Raw genomic sequence first — 21,991 nt, 5'->3', positions numbered from 1 at the left:
GAGTATGCATAATCAAGATACAGTCGAAGTAATTTGTCCAAGATTCTAATCTCTGTTGGGGTGAACAAATATGTAAATTCTTTAAATCTATTGCTAGAATTGGATTCCAAATCATAAGAGACGATGGGTAGTTAACGACATTCACATTATTACTCGATTGTGGTTTCCCAACCTTATGTTTTGCAAGCCATCCTCTTGTTCCAGTGCTTGCCATGCAATACAGACATGGATACTTGGTATCGACACTTCCACATACATCAAATATGCACTTCAATGGCTTAAGATCGGCACTCAAGTGTCATTCTACAATAAAGTCACCCATGCCATCTATATGGAGATGTTCACTTGCATTTCGGCTCTGTATAACAGAAGAGATATCCGTATGCAAAAAGAGACATTTTAACATATCATGGTTCTCTACTGATATTTGAGCTACTCCAATGCACCATAGCTACATTTATGATTTTGCGATATGAAAAATCTAGCTTACCTTGGCTCTAGTCCAATGCTCTATTCAGTATAAATATAGATAGCTCTTTTCATTTTTTGACATTTCTGAATTTGAGCATCATCCAATTTTATAAGAAATACAATTTTTTCTTCACAATCCATTTCTCACATTTCATAGTATCTCACCGTAGCAAATTGGACCTTTTAATATTCATCCAAATGTTATTAACAACATTATACTCAAAGGAGGATTTTTTCTTTTGTTGTTTGTATAACATCATTCCCTCTATATGATAGTATTCTCCAAAATGTTAAGTGTTTCTTCATTTAACAAAGTCCTCATTTTTCCAACATAATATGATGCTTAGGTAACTCAAAAACTTTAATCTTGTAATACTTAAAAGACCTAAAACCAGGTTTTAGAGATTGCTCTTTACCCCCTTCTACTTACTTCCATTATGTCATAAACTTTTTACATTCGGAAAGGTAGAACCAATAAGTCCATATCTTTCAGTAAAATTTTAAATACCAATTTATATTGAATTCAATTTTCAAGAAGTTTTAAAAGTTTCAAAATGTCACTCTTGTTAATTACTTAAACATCTCTCGCTTTCCTAAGCATTAGATATATCAAATCCTAAGAGGTTATCCATATGTTTTCTATCAATTTTCAACCTTTTTTTCCTATGTATAGATCCTTCCATCAAGTTTACCACGTTTTCCTCGTGCTCTTAATCTTACTGGGATTTCTTTTAAGATCTGCAATTAATGAGTCACTCGTCTCATAGAGGCTATTTGGTTTTCAAGTTCTAAAATTTTTGTTGCATTCGAAGACAAAGAAGTTTGAAAATAATGAATGTAATGTGCATGGATAATGTGTAACTTAGATAACGTAGAACTATATCCTAGTAAGCCATCAACCCCGTCTCTAACAAATCTCATCAAATCATAGGGTGTGTAAAAACATGAAAACTTTTCAGTTCTCGGATTCAATGAATACAAACTCCCTCCTATCCATAGGTCAATGTGCTTCTTCCCCGCGTTGCAAAGCTGTTGAGCTTCATTTGTATTTGTAACTGATCTTTGATAGACACTCCACACAGTTGCATATTCTTGGTTGAGCTTAATGTTTAAGTGAAACTTGCGATTACCACTAATGGAAGATGTATCACTCATTGCATGTAATGAAGAGCACACAATAGAAGGTATAATGGAGATAATGATAGTAGCAGAGTTGTTAGCATTAGAAGAGGAGAGAAAATCGTGAAAATGATTAGGAAACTCAAGAAGGTCATGAGAGAGTAAGAGAGAAAAAGGAGGGATTGAATCGTCAAGAAACAACAATTTGCCGTCCCCAAGTCAATAGAATGAGAACAAAATTTGAGGTGAACCGCAAAAGAATTTTTGATATTTAAAGATATGTACTTGATACTCTTTAAATCGCATAGATATGCTTTAAATACCCAAAACGACCAAATTTGCAATCGTTTGACCGTCACAGCTTTGCTAATTAGCAAGTCAATAAATTTCTTACACGGACCTTTTTTAGTCGTTTTTGGCCCTAATGCGCAGATTCCCTATATCACTGCCCTAGTTGAAGCAAAACGGTAAGGACGGTTAGGTTTAGAACTCCTGCAGCCCGTGTGAAAGATTTGTGTGTTGCACTAGCCAGCTAGCACAGGAGCCGATCATGCATGCGAATACACGTCAATCTCGAATTAAAAAAATCAATTGTTCGAACTTTCGCATGGGCTGCCAGCCACCTGCTTCGCACCTCCTCGCCCACTTCGTTCCTCTCTCTGCTCCTTTACTAGGCCTTGCCCTGTGTCGCTCTGTTGACCTTGCCCTCATGCAAGCTACATGACACGCCTTCTCCGCTTCTGACAGGCCTTGCTTATGCTTCTCAAGCCATTACCAACAAGCCCTACGTTGATTGAGAGAGAGAGAGAGAGAGAGAGAGAGAGAGAGAGAAGCAACAGCACGGCACCAATCGGATTGCCATGCACCATCTCCTTGACAACCAATAAGGGCTTAACATGACATGTCTGCATAGTTTGATGTTAATCAGGACCAAGCCACTCGAATAATTTTTGCCTCAGCAGTCACCTCAACTAATTTACATCATAGCCGTTGTCAATATATTGGTTAGTTATGACCAAATGGTCTGGTTAGGAAAAAGGGGCAAACTTCAATCGGTGGTTTTCTTAGCTCGTCCATTGCTAAAAGAACCCAGAACTGGACCTGAAAAATACCCCACGATGGTCGGTAAACGGCCTCAAGAACAGAAAAAAGTTCCTCCCAACCCTCCAAGGCAACAAGAAGAAAGAACTTTGAGAACAAAAAATCACGCCCCGTCATGGGGTTCGACGCAAGCTTCCCCGGTGTACAAAGTGAATGAGATGTATCCACACAAAATTTGTCGGTGCTGTCCAAAGAACCTCTATTGTGACAGGCTATGTTCAATCACAGGCCGGGCATGCAACGTAAGCCTACTTTTTTGAAAACCTTTGCTTTCGGTCACCCCTTTGCCCTACTGTTCCTCTCTTCCTCTTGACCAATTTTTTCTTGGGCAAACTTGCATTGGCTTTCTTTCCATTTTGGTTTGGCACCTTTTGCTTGCCTCTCTTCACCTTAGGTTGTGTGATTTTCTCTTCATCACTTGAAGGTTCCACTTCATCATCAACGACATCATCATCATCTGAGAGATCTAAATCCTCAACAACATCTTCGGCATCCGAATCCTCCCCAATATCTTCAGCAGCCGGTGCTTTTGAGCTGGTTGTCTTGGCTTCGCCTTCAGCAACCAACCTACAAGTTTGAACAACATACACCATCAGCAGAACCATGACATCCATTCCAATCGTCCCAAATGAGAATGTAAGCGCACGGTTATGTTAAGGCGAAAAAACTTCAAACTAGAGGCTGCAACAGTAAAATTGTGTACATTGATAAGCACCAAGTCACCAATAGCCTCACAAACATGAACCCAGCGAATATTTTCTTTGAAGTTTATCGAACACTTCCCAAACGAAAGCTCTCTAGCACGTGATACAGACATGAAAACCACCTCTATGCTGGCACGACACTCAAATGTGTCTTTCAAGGGAAGTCTTCTCACCTTGGTGCTTTCTTTGGGGGAAGCCAATCAGAGCTAAACGCAGTGGCTCCTTCAATCTCCTCATCCTGCTCGTCATCAGAACTGCTATCCTTCTCATGACGATCTCTTTGAAAGCCTTCTTTTACCAGGACACTGCCAGAAACAGCAATGTTATCCAGAAGTTGTAAACTCTCATGCGCTTAATGCATTATGGAATCAGTGCCAATACCTAGAAGCGTGCAGATTCGATCGTCGTTGTTCAGCACTCTGCCTCAAACTAGCAGAAAATTTTGATAAAGGGCTACAACCTGCAAGCTTCTCTTCCTGCACAAATCTAGGGATGATTACTACTCAAACAAACACAAGCAACTAGCAGAACAATGATTGTAAGCTCACCTGTAAGAAAGATGCCACTAGCTGAGAGTCCTTCGGGGAGAAGTTAACACCATCTCGCTTCCTTCCAACGTACTCTATATTCTGTTCTATCTGCAAAACACACAAAAGTTTCCAAGTCAATACAACAACACCCACTAGCTTTGTCATACTTCCAATTCAACTCATGCTCTTAGCCAATATATGAAGATGTTAAAATACTTGATCAACAAGTTGCTTCACTTGACGTTTGAAGCGGTCAACTTTTGTTGCCTTCGCAAAGCGTCTAAGCCCCAACAGTGGAACTACAGCTAGTTCAGGAAAAGCAACTGAGTAGCTCCACTGCCGCAAATGCTCTGATAACTGCTCAATTGTAGCTGCAATGCACTCATCCTGGAATGCCCGTGTCTTTAAATTCGGCTTAGAAATCTACAACGCACCATTTTAAACCCTTCAGAGAGAGAGAGAGAGAGTTTAAGTGGACAGTCACCCATACAACGCTGCCCATTTATTTCTCAATATATATTACCTTCAAAACGCAACCAAAGTCGACTGATTTCCCTACTCCAGTTGGTGTTTTACTCAATTCTTTGAACTCCAGCATATCCAAAAGCAGAGCCGACACTGGGATGTACATACCCGTTGCCGCTGCAAGCCTGTTTAGCAGTTGTATGCAATGCATTCTCAAAGGAAAAAATCTTGTTGTTGGCACCAAATGAGCTACGCCACTTATTATTTGAGTCAAGGGATAAACAAGAGGCTGAAGATCCTTTTTGTCGGCATATGTACAAAGTACTTGCACCCACAGTTCCAGGCAATTGATGAACTGCCAGCTGTAGACATGCTTGTACGACTCCTGAAAAGACACAAACACTCTCTCTCTCTCTCTCTCTCTCTCTCTCTCCCCCACCCACCACATTGTAACTTGAATAACAGGTCTTGAGTTCAACTCTCCCCATCGGATAGATCTTTAAGGTCTCTTGGGATAGTTTCCTACGACGTTAAAATACTCTTCTTCTTCTTCTTCTTCTCTCTCTCTCTCTCTCTCTCTCTCTCTCTCTCTCTCTCTCTCCAGGCGGCAGCAACGCAAGTTTCATTCAATAGTTCAAGGCAGTGCGTAGAGAGTTGGGCAAGGCAGCCTTACAGCAATGCAGTGGGGGTTTTGCACGCTGTCTAAGACAGCACACAGCAGCAGGTCATCAATCTGTCTCTCTTCACAGGCCCAGGCGATCCCATCGCAAGGAATTGTTCGGGTGCTTGGGGATGTGGACCAACCAGTCGACAGCATTTATGAAACCCTGCCTAAATTGAAAGCGACATTTAGGCGGAGGTTTTGAGAGAGCACATATCGCCAGGTTCTGTGAGAGCATAGAAACTGTCAAAGATGACTTAATGTATGAGAAGGTACAGGTGATGATTAAGGCGGAGCAGAGCCTCTTGAGGGGTAACATTGAAAAAGAGATGTATGCAAATGCGGAAACTTACCAAAAGGCTATGTATGCAAATATGAGGAAAGAATTGGACAAAGAGATGCTTAGTAAGCGTGACGACATGTACACATCATTGAAGGCCAAAATGCAAACGATTGTGAGGGTAGAAGTGAATATAATGGAATGTGTGGTGCAAAAAAGATTAGAGGATGCACTCGCTATGTTTGAATCCTGGAAATCAAAAATGGAAGAACGCATGAATGAAAAGGATACAATGTCGAAGCACTTAACAGCTTGCAAAAATACCCCCACAAAGGAGGCAGAAAATCAACCCTCAAAGATCAAGGAGCTCGAAAGCATTAAGGAGCAGGTGAAAACTCTACGAGAAGAGGAAGAGAAAAAGGCACAAACAACCTCTTCGTGGACGGTGCACCTATTCAAGACACAAGAGAAGGTTGATAAAGCTGAAAAGTGGATCGAGGACGCAAAGAAAGGAAAAGATGAGATGCTTGAAGCCACAACACCAACATCAATCATCAATACGACAATTGAGGAAGAGCAAAGGAGAGATACTAGAGGCCTTCATGTGTGTGTTACAGGTCTCAAAGACACGGAAAAAGTAGAAGAAGTGCAACAGCTCTTGAAGCGCATGGGTATTTCTACACCCACACACACAAGTGCTTGGAGAGTTGGCAAGAAGAGAAGTGATGAAAAAGGAAGGCCCAAGGAAAGAGCACTCATTATACTTTTCCCTACATTGGAAGCTAGGAAGGAATTCCTGAAGAAGAGACCAACACTGAAGCAAATTGGGATATTTTTGGGTGATGACCTCACTCTAACACAGGTAGCATACATGCAAGAGTTGATGCCAAAGATCAAGGTGGCGAGGGAGAAAGAGAAAATTGCTTTCTACAAGGGAGGGAGAGTAGTGGTGTTGGAAAAGCGCACCGCATGACAGTACGAGACCTATGGGACCAGCCTTAAAATGGCAACATGGAATTGTAACGGATCAATGAAGCTAGATGTAGGCGCATTTGAGGATAGCTTTCAGGGAAGAGGCATTATTTTTTACTCGGAAACGCATCGGAACTCTTGACGGCGCATTACCTAGAGTGACGGGATACCATTAAGAGACTACTTGTAGGCAAGAAGTAAATTCAACGCATAGAGGACGGGGGTCAGGAGGTGTGGCAATCCTATTCAAGGAGGAGCTACAACCCCTCATTCGTATTGTTCGGAGGGATGAAGAGCTGATCCTTGAGCTGGAGAGCTCTAATGAGTAGAGCACGCTCACAATGGGGGGGTAGGTTCACTGCCAACCTCCCAAAGGGGGAAGGGGCTGCTCTTAAATAGACTGCATGAAGAGGGGGCATCGGGGAGGGGGGGGGGGGGGGGAGAGAGAGAGAGAGAGAGAGAGAGAGAGAGAGAGAGACTTTGCATGGGTAAGTGTGCCAAGTGGCACACTTACTTTATAACTTAAAAACCATTCAACTTTCGACTTTAAAAGTTCACTAGGCCATTATTAAAAATGTGCAATTCACTCACAACTGAACACATGAATGGTACCTATGAAAACATCAAATGCTTCTGGGCACAATGCCGTGCCGGCACTACTCTTGCATCACCTCTTCACACTCGTCCAGCCATTTGGTCCGGGCACAAATAATTAACCTTAATTTAATTAGCTTACACTAAGGCCTTAGGATCACTGTTCTAAGGACCCAATCTCATCTCATTCCTATGCTCGCATTGACGCACGTAATTTTTTGAGCCTAAGATCTAAGGCTAAATGCAATATTTTTAGCTAAGGGACAGATAAATGAAAATGATTTTTGTGCACACAGAATGAATTTATGGACTTATACATTTGGTACCAATTAATTATTTAAAAATAGTACGGGTAAATTTTTCCAATGTACCCTGGGAATTTATTCGTGTCTCAATAGTATGATAAGTAGAGCAATAGCCGGACACATTGCAAAACTGATAAGAACAAGCGTATGAATAAAATGGTGTTCCTAGTGGGTTCAAAAAAATATTATAATGAAATATTTGCACTGTGGCCGCCCACGCAAGTGACCAGCCGGACACAGTGTAAATACGTCTTGGCAGGAGCGAGCAAGCCAAGTCAGTAGAGGCAAGAAGATGGCGCAGTTATTTATGATCCAGTTCAGTCAAAAAACCGGGTTTTCATGTGTGTTTTTAAGTGAAAGGTTAAAAACCTTTTAAAATAAGTGACCGGCCAGTTTGAACCGGCCAAAACCATTAACGATTAAAACAATTCAGTTGTACGGCCAGGAGACCGTGGAGTATACGGATGCTTACACTTACCTTGGAGTGGTTTTTAGCAAACCAGCATTTTCATTGAGGAGAGCAGCAGAGACCAGATTGACTAGAGCATATGCAGCATTGGGTAGATTGGAGAGGATATGTTCACAGGTTTAGTTTCAGGAGCCTCGGACGAAGCTCTGGCTCTTTGACACTTTGGTGGCCTCTGCATTGCTCTATGGAGCTGAGATATGGGGACCTTCATTGGATCATCACGGGAGGTCGGGTCGCATTGATGGGTGGGGGGGACATGGAGAAACCTCTGGTCTCTATGATCTCGCGACTCTGATCTCATTAGAGCCAAGGCTTCAGTACCACGTGCCATTATCCAAGCAGAGCTAGCTGCCCCCCCACTAGTGGTTAAGGCGCTCACCAGATCGATCTCCTTTATACAATGCATGTGGGAACTTTCCAGAGACAGATATTCCCGCCTTGCACTTGAGTCCTCTCGACAGTTAGCCATGCAAGGAGATACATCATGCTGGTATGGGGAGATGATATCATGGTTTCAGGCGCATGGGTTCAGCATAGACAGGTTGCCACCCTTCAAGTACTCACTAGATGCACCATCTCTCACTCTTACACAGTTCAAGATCACCAGGCTCATCCGCCGGGACTCGAATCAACTAGACACCAGGAGGACATGGATACAACCAGCACAGGAGCTGGGCACAAAGATGGCTTTCTACAAAGAGCATCTTCTCCAGCTTACAGAGGACGGTTTTGTGACGAGACCCAGATACATGGATACCCACCTGTCTCATGGGATAGGATGTGCTATTGGCCAGATATGCACATCTTCCCACCAGCTGCGGATTGAGACTGGGAGATACAGCAGAGTACCAATAGAGGCCAAGACATGCCCCTTGTGTGACATGGAGCCTGAGCAGAGTTGCACTGCACGTCGTTGCCCCGTCTACTACGAGATACGAGGCCGCTTTCATTACTTGTTTAGAGAGGGTTTTGAACCACTCTCTAGAGTCATGGGGTGCGAGGATCAGAGATACTTGGGTTTGTTCCTGCTCAAGCTGCGCAGACACAGAGATAGTCTGATGAGAGGAAAGGCTAGCCAGTCTCAGAGACGGATCACATATTTCTTTAGAGCAGACACTGGACAGTCGGAGGAGCTACTGCCACAGCACAGCTCACATTCGTCTCCCACTAGAGGCACACTGATCGACCGAGCGATTGAGCTGGGTAGATCCAGACACCCACAACTGCGGAGGACTACACACCATCGACGCAGGCTGCATCAGAAGATTCGGATCACTTTGGCCAGGCATGCACGACGCTCGGTCAGACTACTAACCATGGATGAGATTGATGAGATCCGCCAACGCGACCGATGTTGGATCTCCTGTGATTTAGATATTTAGCTATCCCAGCCAGCTGCTTACTTTCTTTTTTAAGTCACTTCGAGCAACTTAGGATTCCATAGTATTTTTGTTTTGTTCTGTTGTTATTTTGTTACTCTGACCTTTGTATCAGATCCACCACATTGTAACTTTCTGGTCTCATAGGTTACTTTGGCCTTTTGAAGACGTTAATATAACATTTCATTTCATTTCACTTCTCTCTCTCTCTCTCTCTCTCTCTCTCTCTCTCTCTCTCTCTCTCTCTCTCTCTCTCTCTCTCTCTCTCTCTCTCTCTCTCTTTCCCCCCCCCCCCCCCCACAAACGATTTGCTACTCCAATTCCAAGAAGAGTGTGTAGAAGCCTTGAAACGCGCAGGAACGGTGTAAGTGCCATCCGCAGAGCTTGTGTGCGTCCTTCGGGGAAAGACGCACTCAAACAAGCGCAACACGAGCTAGCCACACGAATTTCAACACTCCGATTACGTTCGGGAAAAGAATTCAGCCAGGAAGAACTCGTGTGAGTATTTCCTATGCGAGCAGACAACAGCATAGGAATTTCCAGCTTGGGAAAATCTTAGTATGAATCAAAATTAGCGATTCACAGCTACAGGTATGAAATTCCAGCCAACAGGCTCATGAGTTTATGCACCCTTATGCAATAGAATAGTACCCAGGATACGAGCACTTTATGTTGTTTTGTTTCAAATTCATATGCTTGTAAATGTTCAAAAATCATAAAAAATCTCCTTCAAGGGGGGCACCAGCCCATCTTCTGGTCCCTAGTGCTGTGTCCGTCTTCTATATCATTATTCTTTATCTTTACGTGTGTAATCTCATGTGAAAAAAAATAGCTTGGTCAATTTTAAACTATTAAGTGTACGCTTCAGTTTTTGTGACAGTGGTATCACAACGAGGTTCTCTCGTTTCCTTTCTTAAGGAGAGACGGTCCTTGGCAGAAATACCAGTCATGGTAGGACAAATAGAGGAGCTTGAGTAGCTCAAGCAACAGATGGCAAAATTGCAAGCTGCTCTTGCTCGGCCAGAAGTGCAGAAAGTGCTTAAGACCCTTGAAAAAGAAAAAGCAAAGATGGTGGAAGAGCCACCTCAGACTCCCCCGGTACTGACTCAGGGAATATCTAAAATTGGGGCCCTAGAGGGACCCTACAGTAAACCTCCCGACAGCATGAAGAAGAAGAAATCCCTTCCGCGACTTACTCGACAAACTACTCTTTCATGAAGAACCTGGACAATATCAATCCTTATGAGGAACTTGAGCTGCCCCCAGACGAGGTTGTCAATCAACTTACACACACAGGAAAGCAAGACAAGGAACATAAGAAGAGTCGACACAAAATTCCGGTGGACAAGGATTCCAAAGCTATCATCGAGAAGCGGTCCCAACACCACAAAAAGAAGAAGACGTTCAAAGCTGGAGATAAGGTTGTTAAGTTCGAATGTTATAATGGAAAGAGGATCGATACGAAGGCTCTTGCTTTTATTCGACAATTCGAAGTGGCCTTTGCCGAAGGTAATTTTTCAAAACGCTCAAAACTTCGCCATGTTAGCACGTATTTGAAAGATACAGCTAGCAATTGGTGGCTTACCACAATTCTGGAGAGAGGCAAACCCAAAGACTGGGAGGAGTTTAGAAAGGAGTTTTATGTTCGGTTCCTTCCTCCCGACTTTTTTGATGATGTGATGAAAGAATGGGATTGGCTCTCCCAAAGAGAGCATGAAGTTGTGTCTGACTACGTCGACAAATTTTGGGAAGTCCTCCTTAAAGTTACTCCCTTTACGAAAATTTCTGATGCAGAGAAGATGCGCAAGTTTGAAGAGGCACTTCAACCAGGACTTCAGAAAGGTGTGAAACTCTATCCCAGAAACACTCTTCAAATTATGATGCAGTCCACCTTGGTAGCTGGTAACTTGCATTCGAAAGAAACTCCTCGTAAACAGGAGTTTAGTACCTTTCATGCAAAACAAAAGACTCTCTCTACTGAAGCAAAAAACTCCACTCGAAAGCGGCCTTCAAATCAGCCCAAAGGCCAAGAAAAGAAGCCAGAGGTGGGGGGGGGGGGGGGGGGGGGGGGGGGAAGTAAATTCCTCACTCCCTCTCAGTTGAAGGCGTACATGGAAGAGGGAAAATGTTTCTATTGTGGCGACAAAGGCCACAGAAAATCAGATTACACACAACTTAAGAAAGATTCACCTCCCCCTGCATCAGATTCAGTACCCGACGTCCAAGCCAACACCAAGAAGGAGAAGGGAACAAGACAGCTACTCAAAGGGTGGGGTAGTGTAAGGTGCAGCGGAAGTGAATGTTGAACTTTGCTCAAGATGAGTGCTCCGAACTGTAGTCAAGGTTCCTTGTTCTTAGGGAAGGGAGAGCCTTCTGTGCTTTAATGAGAGAGTGCAAGTGATCACAAACAAAGTGAATAGACACCATGCGTGAAGGTGTTGAGACTCAGAGATAGATAGAGAAGAGAATACGACACCGGAGATGTTGTCAAACCCTCCTCCAAGGGCCCCACTCTCGATGGCGAGAGTGGTCTACTATTGATTGCACAATCTGGTACAAGATGCTGATGCAAATCTAATGGGGCTATGTCGAGGCCGACGGTGGTGACGATGAGGACGAGACTATGGCTGAAAACTGAATGCTTCGAACATGACAGTGACGATGGCGACTTCTATCTGCTGCTATGGCTTATGCAGCTGATTGGAAATGCTCGTTCATGCTGCTACAAAAACGCTGCCCTGCTGCCTGTAAAACGCTGATATGCTGCCTTCTTTATCGCTGAAGTTGCTGGTTCAAAAACGCTAGCTGAGGCTGTAAATTGCTGATGCAGAATCGCCCATGGCAGGGCTGAAAAACGCTAAGTCTAAATGCTAAAATCGCCGACTTGCTGGCTGAATCTCTTGCTGAAAAATGCTAGAAGTCGTGCTGAAAAACGCTGGCAAAATCGCTCCTCGAAGCGCCTATTGCAGGGCTGAATTCGTTGATGCAAAACGCTATGCTGCTGGCTGAACCACCAAGTCTCCAAGGCTGAAAAACACTGAACTGTTGGGGCTGAAAACGCCAGGCTATGAGGGAAGTTTTGCTTGAGAAGGTGCCTATTGAGCAAAGCTCCTGCTGCCTCTTCTGCCAGAAAGTGCTAACTCTCGTTTGCTTTTATATTATCTTAGCAAAATTGCCCTACCTAGTTCCCAACAAAAGTCACTTAATAAATAAGTGAAAAATGTCAAAAATAGGGAAAATAGGTTTAATGCACTGGAATATTCCCCTGATGGATTCTGATGGGAATGCTGATGATCATGCTGTGTGCAACTGCAGGATATGCATCTACTCTTTGTGACTGGTCATGCAAGGTCTGTGAACAGACTCACAAAAGTGCCAGATCACTTCCTATTCTAGATTGACTTGACTGAACTGAACCCTGGTCATGTTGTAGCTTGTCCACGGACACATAGGGTTGGATGTGTCACGTGACATCCCCTCCTTTTCAAAGTGAGGTACTGATAGCGAACTGTATGGCGTCGAGGGAGATCGCCAACAGGGTCTAGAATCCTGGGAAGGACTCTTCGCCGGCCCACTCTGATGCGTTGGTCGCGCGATACTTGAACTTCATAAAGGTCTACAACGCTTGCTTCTTTGGGCCGCGCCGAAAGCAACACAAAGTCTTCTATGGCTCTTTCGATGCTTCAACTTCGTCTAGAGTCATGCTTCTTTCTTCTTCAAGAATCTCCACGTCTGAAAATTCTTGAAACCACTTCCAACCCAAAAACATGAACATACCCAATCCATGTAAAGTGAGTGGAGAAAATCTCATCTTCTCTAAAGACTCTGCATGCAATGTAGATGAACAAATAGACGGAGTACCAACCCGTTCACCATACACACGCAAACAATGAGATCGAATCTTGTGTTTCTGATCTAAATCAATCAACTGTGGCAAAACACAATGGAAATGCCGATGCTTGATGCTCAATCTTTCTTGTGCTCTTTCGGAAAATGTGTCAAGCCAAGGAAGAGACATGGAATGTGACTCCCTTGAATGCATACTTTTCAGCTTTTCATGAGAAATCCGCATACATCGTGCTCATTCATGAGTGAATTGTGCTCAACATACAATATGGCATGCCTATGAAAAGGGATCACATAAAGACGCTGACTAAAATACAAGAAACGATCATGAATGAAACACTCGAACAATGCGTGTTAACTAATCATTCGAACACATAGTACTTCCTGTGGGGGTTCTTTGGACCTAGGCTTGAGAGCCAAGATCGGTTCGTCGTGTTTGATTGAATCTGCCTTGGGGGGTATTGTGGACCTCGACTCGAAAGCCAAGATCGATTCTTCGTGATCGATTGAATCTACAACGAGGTTAGCTTCGCTAGAAAAAGCATCAACACATCATCCTTGTGAATAATCACATCATCTTCATGCAAATCATCATGCTTGTGAGAAATCACATCTTGATCATGCAACTCATCATGCTCGTGAGAAATCACATCTTGATCATCATGCAAATCATCATGCTTGTCATTGTCATCCAAATCATCATGCTTATCATTATCATTCAAATCATCATGCAAATCATTGCCATTCAAATCATCATGCAAATCTTGTGTGTCATGCTTTGGAAAAGAAGAGACGGAGAGACTCTCCTTCTCCTAATTCTGTTCAAACGGCGCCTGCACAATTGACAAGAGTCGCAAGAACTCTTTCATGTGTTGGTCGCTCTTGTCTTTTCTTGCTTTGTTCTCGCAATCAAATTCTGTTTGTCTTTCTTTGGCTTCCAATCGTGCTTCACGCTCTATGGCTGCCTCTCTATCTTCGTATTCACGATCGATAACTGCCCTTCGTTCTTCGTAGGCCTTTCTTTCTGCTTCTCTTTCTGCTTTTCTTTCTTCGCGTTCTAACTTTCTGTCCATAAACAACTGCTTCAACTCCTCCATAGGAGTTAGTGCAATCCTTGGCGTAGATGGAAAAGGGGGAGGGTTGGAAAAACCTCCTGCTGGGGAAAATTCTTCTTCGCCTCTCTCATGCTCATCGCCTCCAAGCGAAGTATCCATTCCGCTTCGAGTGATGACCATCCACTGAAGTCTTGGAAGTTGGGTTCTTAAGTTCACGAGGAACTTGGGTTCTTGCGGGTCTTGGGTTCTTGGGGGTCTTGAAGTTCTTGGATTCTTGAGGTCTTCTTTAGCTTGCAATCTGTGTTAAAGAAGGATCTTCTCTCCACCCAAGGTCTGCTCTTTTCCGCGGGCGCACCCCTTGACGGCCTTGCGCTTACACCAAGGTTGCTTTTTCCCACCTCACGTCGATTGGCCGGCCGCTAAGTGCACGGTCCGCTCTCAATGAGTAAAAAGAGGCACAAGGGGAGACTGAACAAGCCCTTCTTTCTTGGGATTCCTATCACTCTTGAAAAACACGATTAGGAATCGACACGCCCAAGAGGACTTGGGTTACGTGCGACCGCAACAAGCAAAAATAATGCTTGTGATTCTTGTGGTTCTTTCCTTGAGTGACACAGAACACTGTCAAAGCTCTGATACCAATGTAAGGTGCAGCGGAAGTGAATGTTGAACTTTGCTCAAGATGAGTGCTCCGAACTGTGCTCAAGGTTCCTTGTTCTTAGGGAAGGGAGAGCCTTCCGTGCTTTAATGAGAGAGTGCAAGTGATCACAAACAAAGTGAATAGACACCGTGCGTGAAGGTGTTAAGACTCAGAGATAGATAGAGAAGAGAATACGACACCGAAGATGTTGTCAAACCCTCCTCCAAGGGCCCCACTCTCGATGGCGAGAGTGGTCTACTATTGATTGCACAATCTGGTACAAGATGTTGATGCAAATCTAATGGGGCTATGTCGAGGCCGACGGTGGTGACGACGAGGACGAGACTATGGCTGAAAATTGAATGCTTCGAAGATGACGGTGACGATGACGACTTCCATCTGCTGCTATGGCTTATGCGGCTGATTGGAAATGCTGGTTCATGCTGCTACAAAAACGCTAGACTTGCATGTGCAAAACGCTGCCCTGCTGCCTATAAAACGCTGATATGCTGCCTTCTTTATCACTGAAGTTGCTGATTCAAACGCTGAAGCTGCTGGTTCAAAAACGCTGGCGGAGGCTGTAAATTGTTGATGCAGAATCGCCTATTGCAGGGCTGAAAAACGCTAAGTCTAAATGCTGAAATCAACGACTTGCTGGCTGAATCTCCTGCTGAAAAATGCTAGAAGTGCTGCTGTAAAACGCTGGCAGAATTGCTCCTGGAAGCGCCTATTGCAGGGCTGAATTCGCTGATGCAAAACGCTATGCTGCTGGCTGAAATGCTGGTGCAAAAAGCTATGCTGCTGGCTGAAACCACCAAGTCTTCAAGCCTGCAAAACGCTGAACTGTTGGGGCTGAAAACGCCAGGCTATGAGGGAAGTCTTGCTTGAGAAGGTGCTTGTTGAGCAATGCTCCTGCTGCCCCTTCTGCCAGAAAGTGCTAACTCTGGTTTGCTTTTATATTATCTTAGCAAAATTGCCCTACCTAGTTCCCAACAAAAGTCACTTAATAAATAAGTGAAAAATGTCAAAAATAGGGAAAATAGGTTTAATGCACTGGAAAATTCCCTTGATGGATTCTGATGGATTCTTATGGGAATGTTGATGATCATGTTGTGTGCAACCAAAGGATATGCATCTACTCTATGTGACTGGTCATGCACGGTCTGCGAACAGACTCACAAAAGTGCCAGATCACTTCCTATTCTAGACTGACTTGACTGAACTGAACCCTGGTCGTGTTGTAGCTTGGTCACACACACATAGGGTTGAATGTGTCACGTGACAGGTAGTTTGAATGGACAAAGGGTATTGATCCTATTTAATCCAAGCTCCACCGACAACTTCATCTCTTTGGATACCTCAAAATCTCTTGGTCTCACTCTTGAGAGATTGGGAACTCCAATCAGTTCACGATCAGCCTTTGAAGGCTTGACTACAAACTCCACTCCTATCCAAGGTCAGTTGAATGTGAAGATCGGAAAGTACTCTGATCGAGAGTCTTTCCTAGTTGCCCCTATTTAAGGATGTGATGTCATCTTGGGAATGCCCTGGCATTACAAAATCCATCCCATACCAGACTATGTAAGCAAGAAAATGTCCTTTTCCTTTAAAGGGCAGCAATAGGATGTAGATGCAAGTACTAGTGATTGGCCTATTCCTATGGTCAGTCACATCACTATTAAAAGAGAAATAAAAAAGTGTCTTTCTGTTTACTTGATTTTTGTCAAAGATAGAGAGGTGAGTGTTGAAAATGTCACAAACTGATGACGTGGCAGTGCAACCCGGACACACACACGACAAAGTGATGATGTGGCTGACTACACGTAAACCCCTGATTTTGCGCTGACAGCTGACGTGGCAGTACTGTACGGAAATCCGTAATTTGCGCTAGCTGCTTTTTGCCCGTTTTTTAGGATCAGTTGCTTTTAAAACTTTTGCTCTTGTGTTTGACTGATTTTGGGGCTTTGCTTTTGGCATCCCTTGTAAGAATAAAAGAGCCCTAAGGGCCTCACTCTTCAGAGCATCTGGACGCGCACTCTGAGAGCGAAGGACCATGTGGGAGTTGTACTTTGCTCAGAGATTAAAGAAATACCGAAAGGGGCGCCAATCTTTGGGGCCCATACCTCTTGGCACGGAACTACGTCGGGCCGTGTCGACTCTCTTTTGAACTGTGATTTGAAGTGGTGAAGTATTTTTGAAGTGAATCTCTATTGTGTCACGGTAGAATCTTGACTTGGGGTATCCAAGTTTGTTACAGCGGTATCAGAGCACAGAAAGATTCTTGTTCTATGGAGGATCCGATCCTTTTTGCAGCACACGCAGACTTTTGTGAAAGAATCTGCGTCGACCCCGGACTTATTAGCCACTCCCACCCTCCATACATCGCGCATCGGGCGCGCTCCCGTCTTCATCGCTCTATCTTAGAAGGCATAAAGCCATAAAGAATCCCAGATTACACATGGGTTCTCGTGAAGAATCTGACAGAGATGACACCTCTCACTGGGAAGGCAAAGAAAAGTTGCAGATCCGCTGCGGGAACTAAAGAAAAGAAGGAAGATTTGGGCAAAAAAATTTCGGACAAGTTTGCAAGAACGGAATATAAACGTCAACTGCAGATTGGCATATGTGTGAATAGATTGATTAAGTACTCTAGGGACCCGAGATTGGCGAGACACCTGAAGAATCACCCAATTTACTCGAGATGGCATGTGGCCATTGCTTCTCCTCTCAGATAGGGAGGAAAGCCGAAAGGACAGAAAAGTGCAGAAAAGCGGAGCCTGTACTCGCAGAAAGAGATAGACAAGAACTCTTGAAAAGAAGCACTTCTACAGAGCCAACCAATATGACTTCCCCGACGACAAGAGCAAGAAAACAAAATAATTTAAAGAAGGTGGACAATCGATAAAATTTGAATCCTTTTCTGGATTCCAAGATGCTCCGAGAGCTTTGGCCTTCATCCAGCAGTTTGACATAGCCTTCTCTTGAGGGCATTACTCAGAGCATTCCAAGATTAGGAGGGCTGCATCTTTTCTTAAAGAAAATGCTCGAACATGGTGGTCCACTCTTCTTCTGAGGAAGGAAGCTCCAGTCAAGTGGTTGAAATTCAAAATGCTCTTCATTTCTTCTTGGCTGATTGCGAGGAACTCTTTTCTACCAACCTCTTCATTAAAGAAGATCACCTTTAAGGAACAGATTGAGCGGTTTTGCTACGAACTCCCTACAGAGATCCGAGACTACTACCTTGAACATAAGTCAAATTCTATTCAAGAATTGATGAGTCATGCGAAACGGGGTTTCTCGATACATTCCAAGAATTTGACTTACCCCACTGATGAGATCTTGACTCAGAGGACCAGACAAACCTCCAACAATGAAAGCAGAAAGAGAAAGAGTTCCCAGGACAAAGAAAAGAACGATACACGACCTCGACTGACGCTTAAAGAAAGGACTATCTATCTCAAAAAGGGGAAGTGTTTTGGTTGCGGGGAACTAGGGCACATCTCCGCAAAGTGCCCCAAGAAGGCACAAAAAGGACACACTGAAAATAGGCCAGAGAGTTCTAGAGCAGCAGCCGAGTGCGAAAGAAAAGGAAAGATGAAAGCAGGACTGGTTCCAGATTGCATGGGTACTGACCCAAGCATGATTGACGAAAGTACAGAACTTTGTCAAGCTTGGGGCAAGGTGAAAGATCAGGAAGCCCTCATTTTTCTCTGATGGAGGAGCCAAGGCTAACTTCTCTTCACTTGAATTGGCGGCTCGATTTGGAATTTCGCCCGACAAGCAGAGGCAATTCTAGCGGCAAACGGACGGGATATTTCCATTACACCGATCATTGGTAAACTTCGTTTGCAATGTCAGGGGCATTTAGGGCACGAGGACTTCTACGTAACGCCCTTAGGAAGGTTGTTACGTCCTCCTCCAAATCCCTTGATACCACAAGAACAACGCCGTGGTTGACTATCGAGCTGAGAAAGCGACTTTGACAAATCAAGGACAGAGAGATTCTACTTGATAAAATTCAGTTTCTTTATTCGATTTTCTTGAGAGGACTGAATGATGATTGAAGGTCGAATATGTTTTCACCTCGAAAAGGAACGACAAGATTTTTTGCATTAGGGGTTGCCTATTTCTCTGAAGGCGTACAAAAAGCGAGTTACCTCCTTTACGTCGTGAAGATCACATGATTAATTCGTGGTAGTACACCACCGAACCAACCACCTTACAGACTTAGCCGAGGCGAAGATAAACAATGAACCAGAACAGATTTCCACATTATGAGGATCGATGATATACTCGACAAACTTCAGAATTCTACTTGCCAAATTGATATAAAGAGTGATTATCATCAAATCTGTATTGCTCCTAGAGACGTCTACAAGACAGCATTTCACGACGACTTTTTGGATATTCAGAGAATACCTATCATTTGTGGGTTTTCCCAACACTGAGGAAACATAAATTGCTTATAAATGTGAAAAAGAGCGAGTTTTTGCTTGCCGGAGATACACTTTTTGGGACACATCGTCTCAGCAGCAGGGGTACAAATGGACCCGGCCAACATTAACACTTTACGTGATTGGCCCGATTTGAAGAATGTTCATGAAGTTAGAGGCTTCTTGGGCTTATGTTCTTGCTTATGTTCTTACTACCGGCGGTTCGTTCGAAAGTTTACAGAGGTCGCTTCCCCTTTGCACATTCTAACACAGAAAGGAGTCCCTTTCTCGTGGGGACCCACAGAGGTGACTGCCTTGCACACATTGAAAGAGAAATTGACTACGGGACTAGTATTGACTTTGGCGAATTTGCAAAAGTCATTCGAATTGTATTGTGGTCGTAGTCTCGGTGCGGTCTTAATGCAAGAAGGCCATGTCATTGCCTATGAGAACCAATTGTTTTCAAGGCCGGAATTGACAGCACAGAATTATGAGAAAGAGCTTTTGGCAGTTATCCATGCTCTTGCTCAGTGGCGACATTACCGACTCGGAGCCGATTTTACGGTCTTCACTGATCATCCGAGTTTACGCTACTTCTTGTCACAGAAGGAGATTTTGGAAAAGCAGATGCGGTGGGCTAACATCTTGTCACAATTTCACTTCCAGATTGTCCATGTTCAGGGACAGAAGAACTTGGTGGCACATGCTTTGTCCCAGGAGCCGTTAGTCTTGGCTATTTCCGCGATTCATCATAGAAGCTTCGAGGACATGGTTGATCAGTACGCCACAGATCCAGATTTTTCGGATGTATTCACTCGAGTACAGAATGTTCCATACGGGATGGCTATTTAATGAAGAAAACGATGTTGTGTGTTACACAGCCGTTGAGCGAAAAGGTTCTAATTGAATGCCATTGTCCACCTTTTACGGGTCACCGCGGCATTGACACCACCTTGAAAGGTGTGGAGTGTTACTTCTTTTGGCCGAGACTCAAGAAGGATGTGGACAACTTTGTACACAGTTGCTTGGTGAAACCGGCCTGTTCAATCCAAAAGGGCAGTAGACTTTACTTCAAACCTTGATTTAGCTTTCACCCATTATTAGTCGTCTATTCTACCTGTACTTTCAAGACACAACACGGGGGAAAGGGATACAGGCTGCTAGAATGCACCTGTATGAGAAGACCAACACCAGATTGGCCCCTAACTTAGGCGCCCCTTTCGGTATTTCTTTATTGCTTAAAAGAGGGAATAAACGTTGTGGTTCCCTACAAGCTGCCCCGCACAAGCTTGGCTGAATTTCAACTGTTCCGGCCCGATTTCGGCAACATAACTGTACTAGGACCCTTCACAGTCAGTATTCCCACGCATTGGATGACTTTCCTGACGCATACGGGCACTTTGCAAAACCTGGAGAGAATCTGCAGCACGCTGAATTCTCTAGTTTCAGGCCCGAAAATACGCCAGATCACATGTACAGCGGTCCCCTCGCGTCCCCGAACCTCCTGGGGGTATTAGGGACCGTTTAGGGCCAAAACCCTAAACCTGCAAAAATACACAGCAGGCTGTAATTTACTGTTTCGGGCTCCGTTTCGTGTGCTGGTTGCATCCGTAGCAAGTCCTCGAGCTCCAGCACCTGTAGGGCTACTTGCCCTTTGAATCGGACGAGATTTCTGGCGTGAAACCTCTCCGAATTCACCTGTACCTGCGGGGGATTAGCCGCTAGCTAATCCAGTACCTGTGCAAGAGGCTCTTGCCTCGGCAATCGCGCATGAACCCACAAAACTGTACATTGGTCAATTGAAAAGCCCACTAGAGGGGCATAACATACTGCCATAGGGGAGAGAGAGGGCAGTGCGTAGCGTGCAGGGCATCACTCCTGGCACCGCACTGTACATAGGAGGGAAAGCAAGCACTCCATAGCTCTTAACCTGTGACAAAATCTGAAAATGAGCCTCTCCCAGCTTAAAATTCAGCGCCACCTTCTCCTGCATGAGGAAAGTGCACCAGAATGTGCCACTTGGCGCATTTACAAGCATTTTTCCGTTTTGGGGTTGCCGCCTAAAAATCTCCCAACCGGTTGCCCACTTGACTTCACGGCAGAGTAAGAAAATGTTCTCCTTGTCATTCCGGAGGTAATGACGCAAACACATTTTCCGGTCCCAAAATAGCAGTACCCTAAATTTTAGGAGATACTGCCATTGTATCTTTCTAGGTCATCTGACACCCTTTGTACACTGCAGCCACACCCAGAACTCAAATGTAGCCTCTGTAGCAAAGGATTCCACTTTGGCTAGTCAATGACCCCACTTTGGCTAACCATAGTCCTTGTCCAACCTTAGTGCTCTCTTGCCCTCAGACCTGGACTCCCTCTAGACAGTTTTACACTAGCTATGCAATGCAGGACAGTTAGATTTCCCGAGGGGTGTTTCCAAAAAGTGAAAGTAAATAAATAATAAGAAAGAAATCAACAAAAAGGATAGATAGTAGTCACACGCTGGTGACACTTGGTATGCCAGAAGGTCAAGTTTGACATGCAGCATAAAGCACAGGGATTGTTACAGCCTTTACCCATTTCCACCCGCCCCTCAGAAAGTATTGCAATGGATTTCATTTTTGATCTCCTGAAGACACAGTGGGCATAATGGCATTTGGACACATTTAGCAAGCAAGCTCACTTCGTTCCAGTGAAGAAAACAATCAAGCCAGATCATTTAGTGAGACTATTCATTTCACAGATTTTCAAATTACATGGCATGCCTGAGACAATAGTCTCTGACAAAGATCCTCGATTCACAAGTTTGTTTTGGAAGGCTATTTGAGAGAACATTGGCACACGGTTGCAGTTCTCGTCATCTTTCCACCCGCAAACAGGTGGGCAAACTGAGATTGCAAATTCAGTCGTACTGGATTTATTGAAGTCTTACATTTCTAATCAGAAGACTCAATGGGAAAAAATTCCCTTGAT

General features: G+C 44.1%; 1 protein-coding gene across 1 annotated transcript in view; it reads right to left on the bottom strand.

Moving 5' to 3' along the window:
- Positions 1-2,417: 2,417 nt before the first annotated feature.
- LOC147443913 (Noc2p family) overlaps positions 2,418-21,991 on the bottom strand; it is a 78,255-nt gene continuing 58,681 nt past the window's right edge. Inside the window, exons 9-15 of the mRNA XM_086526711.1 lie at positions 4,449-4,775; positions 4,142-4,348; positions 3,944-4,033; positions 3,777-3,871; positions 3,569-3,700; positions 2,956-3,258; positions 2,418-2,875 (exon numbers count right to left, since the gene is read on the bottom strand). Coding sequence (XP_086382837.1) covers positions 2,596-2,875; positions 2,956-3,258; positions 3,569-3,700; positions 3,777-3,871; positions 3,944-4,033; positions 4,142-4,348; positions 4,449-4,775 — 1,434 coding nt within the window. The 3' untranslated portion in view covers positions 2,418-2,595. The remainder of the gene's footprint in view (positions 2,876-2,955; positions 3,259-3,568; positions 3,701-3,776; positions 3,872-3,943; positions 4,034-4,141; positions 4,349-4,448; positions 4,776-21,991) is intronic.

This window comes from Adiantum capillus-veneris, chromosome 13 (genome assembly GCF_014529385.1).
Source record: "Adiantum capillus-veneris isolate H3 chromosome 13, ASM1452938v2, whole genome shotgun sequence".
In the NCBI taxonomy this organism is placed as follows: domain Eukaryota; kingdom Viridiplantae; phylum Streptophyta; class Polypodiopsida; order Polypodiales; family Pteridaceae; genus Adiantum; species Adiantum capillus-veneris.
This window is presented reverse-complemented; position numbering and strand designations above follow the sequence as displayed.